At 35.3% G+C, this 8,026-nt stretch overlaps 1 protein-coding gene and 1 pseudogene across 1 annotated transcript in view; both read right to left on the reverse strand.

The window, feature by feature from the left end:
- The window catches only part of LOC144245579 (kelch-like protein 4), a 21,663-nt gene extending 17,310 nt beyond the window's left edge, over positions 1-4,353 (reverse strand). The window contains exons 1-3 of the mRNA XM_077780978.1: positions 4,346-4,353; positions 2,749-2,916; positions 2,232-2,368 (exon numbers count right to left, since the gene is read on the reverse strand). Of these exons, the coding sequence (XP_077637104.1) occupies positions 2,232-2,368; positions 2,749-2,916; positions 4,346-4,353 (313 nt within the window). The remainder of the gene's footprint in view (positions 1-2,231; positions 2,369-2,748; positions 2,917-4,345) is intronic.
- Positions 4,354-5,921: 1,568 nt separating this feature from the next.
- On the reverse strand, positions 5,922-6,818 carry LOC144245586 (cyclin-H pseudogene; annotated as a pseudogene).
- Between the last annotated feature and the right edge of the window lie 1,208 nt (positions 6,819-8,026).

The following is an 8,026-nucleotide window of genomic DNA, read 5'->3' on the forward strand; positions in this document are numbered from 1 at the left end:
TGCTGATGCATAGGAGCACATGGACCCCAATGTTCATAGCAGCACTCTCAACAATAGCCAAAACATGGAAAGAGCCTAAGTGTCTATCAACAGATGAATGGATCAAGACGATGTGGTTTATCTATACAATGGACTACTACATGGTAATTATAAAGAATGAAATCTGGCCATGTGTAGCAACATGGATGGACCTTGAGGGTGTTATGCTGAGCGAAATAAGTCAGGCAGAGAAGGACAAATACCATATGTTTGCATGTATAGGAGGATTAGGAGGAACTTAACGGAGGACCGTGGGGGAGAAGAGGGGAGGAAATAGTGGGTGAGGGGGAGAGAAGCAACCCATGAGAGACTCTTGAATGCTGAGAACAAACTGAGGACTCATGGGTGTGGGGTGGAGTGGGGAGATGGGCATGGAGGAGGGCACTTGTGGGGATGAGCACTGGGTGTTATATGGAAACCAACTTGACAATAAACTGTAAAAAAAANAGTACTTCTGCATAGCAAAGAAAATATAAAATATATTGAAAAAGCAATATATATATAATGAGAGAATAATATTCCAAATCATGTATCTGATAAAAGGGTAATGTCAATAATATATGAACGACTCATAGAATTCAATAGAACAAAAGCAAATAATCCAATTTAAAATTAGCAAATAACCTGAATAGAAATTTTTCCAAAGGCATACAAATAACCAATAGGGAATTGAAAATGTGCTTAACATCACTAATTATCAGGTAAATGTAAATCAAAACTCATACCTATTAGGATGGCTCTTAGCAAAAAGAGAAGGGATAACCAATGTCGGTGATATTTTGGAGAAAAGGGAATATTTACGCATTGTTTGTGGGAATGTAAATTAATACAGCTTTATGGAAAACAGTATAGTGTTTCCTGAAATAATTGGAAAACAAAACGACCATAGGATCCAGCAAACTCTACTCCTGAATGTATGTACAAAGAAATGAAACAGATCTTAAGAGACACCTGGACTCCCATGTTTGTTGCAGTATTACTCATAATAGCTAAGATATGTAAACAACCAAACAACATACAACATACAGGTCCCTCAACAATTGAATGGATAAAGAAAACTCTATCTATCTATCTATCTATCTATCTATCTATCTATCTATCTATCATCTATCTATCTATCTTCTTAGGAATGTCAAGTAGATTTGTGGTTGCCAGGGTGGGGCTAGGGTGGTGAAATAAGGAGGTTCATCTCAAAGGGTGTAAATTTTCAATTATAGGAAGAATAAGTTCTGAGAATCTAGTGTAAAGCATGGCATCTATAGTTAATAATATGGTACTGGGTACTGTGTACTTGAAAATTGTTGAGAGTAAATCTTTTCTTTTAAAATTTTTAATGTTTTATTTATTTCTGAAAGAGAGAGAAGAGAGACAGCATGAGCAAGGGAGGTTCAGAGAGGGAGGGGGATACAGAATCTGAAACAGGCTCCAGGCTCTGAGCTGGCTGTCAGGACAGATCCCGACACGGGGCTTGAACCCATGAATGGTGAGATCATGACCTGAGCCGAAGTCAGACACATAACCAACTGAGCCACCCAGGCACCCCTGTTGAGAGTATATCTTAAGCATTTTCACAACAAAAATAATTAACTATTGGAGATAATGTGTGCATCATTATTAATGATTATAGTTAAGATAATAATAATTATTAGTAATTACCTTAATCTTGATAATAATTCCACTTGTATATGTATAGCAAATCATCATATAGTGCACTTTAAATAATACACTTATATTTTTCAATTAATTACTCAATAAAGTTGGAATCAATCAATCAGTAAATATTTTTTGGCCCTCAATTTNTATAGTCTGAATAAATATGACTTTATTATTTCAAAGGAAGAGACTAAATCTCTAATACAGAGTTGGAATAATACAGAGTGAAAACTCCCACTCTAATTTTTACAAATGAGAATGTACCTATAGCATTCGAGAGAAAGACACACATATCCTCATATTTTTGTGTGAACATGGCTTTATTCTCTTACAGTCAAGTTTTTATATTATATTGTTTACCTCTTACTCTTTCATAATATTGAACTTAAAACTTGATTCTGCCCCTTACTGCCTTTGGAAAGTTACTTAGCTAGTCAATCCTTTAATTTTCTCATTTGCAGAACAGAAATAATAATAATGTAAGTTATATAGTATAGAGTTATTTTGAGTATTGAATGACTTAATCCATGCCACTTTACCTGTGTAAGCATATTGCACCAAGGAATTAAGTGCATTAGGATCCACTCCTTCCATCCTGACCTCTTCTTCTTTGGCTTTAAGTACATCGTTAGTAAACATTGTAGCAAAATAATCAGACACTGCACTGAGAACCAACCTGAAAATAGGAATGTTTCAAAGGAATTTAAATTAGGATATTGTCTCATTGAAAAGCTTGAAATGCAGTCAATAAGTTTTTAATAACCCTGAGTCTGTTATCTGCATAAATCTTTCACAGTTCAGTAAAGTATAGTGAAATTACAAAGGTAAATTCAATTTATTTTCTTTTGAGTGTTTGTGATGTTTTACATCAATTTCTATAAAGTTTGGCTCTTTTGAATATCACACAGGGAAATGGATCAGATATGCTAATGCTTTTTCAACATAAAAGGATAAAAATATAATTTTCTCAGCATTATAATGTGTTTCCAATGGACCAATTCATTCTCATTCAAGTGCTTTACCAACAAAATGCTCTGTCTGCATAAGGATACTTACCGATGGGCTGGGATTCGGAGGTGTCCAGCAATAAGTAGTACATCACACAGTTGTTTCTCTTTCAGATAGTTCTCCATTTTGTGAAGAGTTTGCTCTGCATGATTTACAGCATGAAACTGCTCCTTAGATCTATGAACATTTGTTTCTACAGGATATTGTGTATCTAATCTAAAAGGGATGTTAAGAGTGAAAATATGGTTTATTCTCTTAGTGAATTTGCAAATGTCAAATGGAAATTTGGGCACATCAACTTCTAAGAGAAATATGCTCCATTAGGTAAAGTTTTAATTAGCCTTCCAATCTTAAATATTTCACTATAATAACCATCTAACTTTCCATTAAAGTGAAATGTCATGATTCATATTTTTACTTGGAGTGGAACCATAAATTTGTAGAGTTCCATTGCAAGGCTAATGGTAATTTTTATATGCACAAACATAAACTTCAAAATGCCAAAATTTTTCTTTGACTTTTATTGGTATGACAATTATGTTATTAGGCATAAAACTATAGACACGATTCAAAATACTTTTCAAATTTGATTATGTCCTGAGACTTCTCCATGGAATACTCATTACACAACAGAAATATTTATTGAAGAATCTCAATCTTTACAATATGTCAGTCCCATCAAAAGAATATACAAGTTCCATCTTTTTCTATATATACTTTTTTCAAGATTTATTGAGATATAATATACAACACTGTGTGTGTTTAAGATATACAATGTAATGATTTCATATATGTTTATATTGTGAAGTTATTAAAAATAAGGTTAATTAACACATCCATCACCTCACTTAGTTACCATTTTTCATGTGTGTGTGGTGAAAACATTTAAGATTTATGGTCATAGGAGACTTTCAAGTTAAGATGGTGGAACAGCATGAAGATGCTCAGCTTGTCTTGTCCCTGAAACACAACAAGATTGGCACCAAAACATTTTGCACACCTAGGAAATTGATCTGAGGGTTAACAAACAATCTGCATAATTTCAGCCACAGAACTCAGGAAGTACACTGTGCAAAGAGGTGACCTGTGGGAGAGAAAAGCTGTGGAGGGTTGGGAACTGTTTTTGCACAGAGAGGACAGAGAAAGGTGGAGAGTGTAGCATGTCAGGAGAGTGCAGGAAAACCACTCATCCAAAATTAGTGGAAAAGAAGAGAGTGAAAACAAGGGACAGAACAAGAAATTTGCTCCCCAAACCACTGATGGTGAAAGAAGAGGGTTTCAAAACCACCAGGATTCTATAAACAGTGGAATGCAGAGTCTGAAGTTCCAGAGCTTAGTGCTTGGGAAGCTCTGGTGAGGATGCAAGGTGAGTCCCTAGGAGCAGGCAGCGGGGTCTGAGGGGTCTCTGTGTGCCACATGGGAAGAAGTGGTTCCCCTGCTTGGAGAATATTTGGTAGAGGCCATATGGCCTCCCCAAAGGCAAAGGACCAAGCAGATTCTGGAGAATAGTTACATTTGCTGGTATTGGGACAAAGATTCCAAAGTGCAGTGAAACCTGGTGCCAGCTTTGTGTTGTGATTTCTCATAATTTCTGAACATCTGCTATTGCATGATCATACAAACATTTTCTGGGGCGAGCTGTCACCCGGCCATTGTTCAGCGAGACACTCCCCCAGAAAGTCAACATGGGTCCAAGCCACAGGGGTCTCTGAAGTGTGGGGTTTGAAATACAAACCCATCTGAGAGAAAACTCTAGATGGAGGTGCCCTTTGGTGGGCTGATGTGTTGGACAAAGACAGGGTATAGGTGGGGAGTCTGTGACAAAGGAGGGGTGCTTGATTGTGGGTAGGTGAGAGCATGAAATTCCTGTGCCAGAGATGAGGGAGCTGGATTTCCCTAGTCTCCCACACAGGAACATGCTTGTGCATGCACATATAGTCTACGCTGATATACCCCCAGCAAGTAAAGCAGTGCCACCTAGTGGAGAACTGAACCATAACACGGAGCGCTNTTTTTAAATTTATTTTTAAATTATTTTGTACTTTTAAAAATTTTATTCTATTTCATTTTCTTTATTTTGTTTTATTCTATTTTGTTACATACATTTTTAAATTTTTAAATGTATTCTTAACTTTTTTCTTTTATGGTTTTCTTTCCCTTTTTCTTTATTCTTTTTCAAAAAACATACCAAAACACACCTAGGGTCTAGCTTCCTTTATTTGATTGTTTTGTTTTTAAGTTTTATTTTTTATTTTAGTTTTTTTCCCTCCAAAATGACAAAATGAAGGAATTCACCCCAAAAGAAAGAACAGGAGGGAATGACAAACAGGGACTTAATCAACACAGATATAAGCAAAATGTCTGAACTAGAATTCACAACCACGATAATAAGACTACTAGCTGGGGTTGAAAAAAGAATAGAATCCCAGTCTGCAGACATAAAAGAAGTAAAAGTCAGGGCGAAATTGAAAATACTATAACCAAAATGCAATCAAATGTATGCCATGACAACAAGGATAGACGATGAAGAGCAATGAATCAGCTATATAGAACAAAATTAGGGAGAATAATGAAGTAGATAAAAAGAGGGAAATGTAGGCAAAAGAGCATGATACAAGACTTAGAGACCTCAGTGACTTGTTTAAAAGAAATAACAACGTAATCACAAGAATCCCAGAGGATGAAGAGAGAGAAAAAAGGGACAGAAGGGTTGTGTGAGCATATTATAATTATAATGGAAAATTTCCTAATCTGGGGAAGGACAGAGACATTAAAATCCAAGAAGCACAGAGAACTCCCATTAGATTCAACAAAAACTAGCAATCAACAAGGTACATTATACCGAAATTCAGAAAATACACGGACAAGCAAACATATCCACAGAAACATGGCATACCAGAAAGGAGTGGCAGGATATATTCACATGCTAAATATTATATTTTTTTTGTAGAGGGCAAAAAACATTCCCTAGCACATTTAAAGCAGACTACTCAGCTTAAAAATAGGTTTGCATACTGTATTTTGTTTTATACAGTATAGGCAAATAAATTATAGCTTTGACTACTATAGAAAGATTAATTTGATATTAGTCATGATGGGGCAAGACTATCTAAACCAGGTGATATTCTGGCTCCTTTGAATAGGTTTTATTTCACATAAAGATATCCTGCAAGGGAAAAAATTTAACAAAAAAGTTTAATATCTTTAATGATGTCACATTATTTCGTTTTTAAATAAAGTTAAATGTCAGATAGGTTTCATCCTTCTGTTGATTAGTTAGCATTGAAAAGTCATTTTCAAATGGTTAGAGAGAATCAACCTGGTCGTCGTCAGTCCATTCTTCCTCCTCATGTTTCGGTTTCTTGGAAACATAATCATCATCTTCATAGCCTTTCCTCTTCTTCGTAATTATGTTAAGGACAAGCTCGGCAGAGTGACATCTCTCTAACTTCTGTTTCAGAACAGCAACTTCTTCAGATCTGGGTGGCTCATATTTTTTTTACCGAGTTTCTCATACTTTTCATTATATCTAGTAATTGTGAAAAGTAAGTTCTGTTCTCTTTCAGCATCAGACTTTCTGATAAATAACTTTGCATAGTAATTCCTGCTCGAGATGCACTTGATAAAATGGAAGTCAGGGCAATGTGGGAAGGTGTCTATAAAAGGTAAGCATCCGTCAATGAAATTCTATTAAGAAAGTCATCGGCTGTTTTCCTCAACATCTCTGGAGTCTCCATCATGGGGTAGCGAGTCTTTAAATCAATGAGAAAGCCCTCAAATTGTCTATAAGGATTGTGGACAATTCGGTGGAAATTCAGTTGCTGTATAAGAAGTAGTTCGTATTCTAATATCTCTTCAAGGGCCTTCTCCTGTCCAAGAGGACTCTTCCACAGATTTCCAAAGAACTGTGGACTAGATAGGTTGAATTCATCTACTTTGTAGGTCAAAAATGCACAAGTGAGCATTATTATCCGGGGGTGATATTCCATTACTGAATTATTAAGATAAAAACGCTTGAAATACATACAAGCTGTACCCACAACAGACCCTGGCATTCCTGGCTTAAACATGGAACAGAATTCTAATAATCTCTTCTCATAGTATTTGCAGAGCATCATTTCTTCATGAGAAGAAAAAATACATATATATATGTACATATATATATATGCACATATATATGTGTGTGTGTGTGTATATATATATATTCTTTATCCAGCAAGGCTTTCATTCAAAATAGAAAGAGAGGTAAAGAGTTTCCCAGACAAACAAAAACTAAAGGAGTTCATGACCACTAAACTAGCCCTGCAAGAAATTTTGAGGGGGAATCTTTGAGTGGAGAAAAAACAAAACAGAATAAAAGGAACAAAGACTAAAGGACCAGAGAACAGCACCAGAAACACCAACTCTACAGGCAAAATGATGGCACTAAATTCATATCTTTCACTATTCACTCTAAAGACACCTTCAGATTGAAAGTAAGAGGGTGGAAAAATATCTGTCATGATAATGGTCATCAAAAGAAAGCTGCAGCAGCCATACTTATATCAGAAAAAAAATGAGATTTTAAAATCAAGACTGTAACAAGAGATGAAAAAGGGTATTATATCATAATTAAGGGCTCTTTCCAGCAACAAGACCTAACAATTGTTAATATTTATGCCCCCAACATGAAAACCAAATATATAAATCAATTAATCACAACCCTAAAGAAAATTGTTGATAATAATACCATAATAGGGGATTTCAATACTCAAGTTACAGCAATGGACAGATAATCTAAGCAGAAAATCAATAAGGGAATAATGGCTTTTAATGACACACTGGACTGGATGGATTTAAAGGATATATTCATAATATTTTATCCTAACACAACAGAATACACATTCTTCTCAAGTACACATGGAACATTCTTCATAATAAACCACATATTGGGAAACAAATCAGCCCTCAAAAAGAACATAGAGATCAAGATCATACCGTGCATATTTTCAGATCACAAAGTTATGAAACTTGAAATAAACCATAAGAAAAAAATTGGAAAAACCATGAATACTTGTAGACTACAAATCATTCTACTGAAGAAGGAATGGGTTAACCAAGAAATTAAAGAGGAAATTAAAAAATAGTTGGAAGACAGTGAAAATGAAAACATGACAGCCCAAAACCTATGGGATGTAGCAAAGGAAATCATAACAGGGAAATATATAGTAATCCAGGTCTTCCTAAAGAAGCAAGCAAGGTCTCAAATACACAACCTAACCTTACACCTAAAAGAGCTTGAAGAAGAACAGCAAATAGAGCCCAAAACCAGCAGAAAAGGGGATAT

The sequence above is a fragment of the Crocuta crocuta genome, unplaced genomic scaffold, assembly GCF_008692635.1.
Source record: "Crocuta crocuta isolate KB4526 unplaced genomic scaffold, BGI_CrCroc_1.0 scaffold1421, whole genome shotgun sequence".
Lineage (NCBI taxonomy): Eukaryota > Metazoa > Chordata > Mammalia > Carnivora > Hyaenidae > Crocuta > Crocuta crocuta.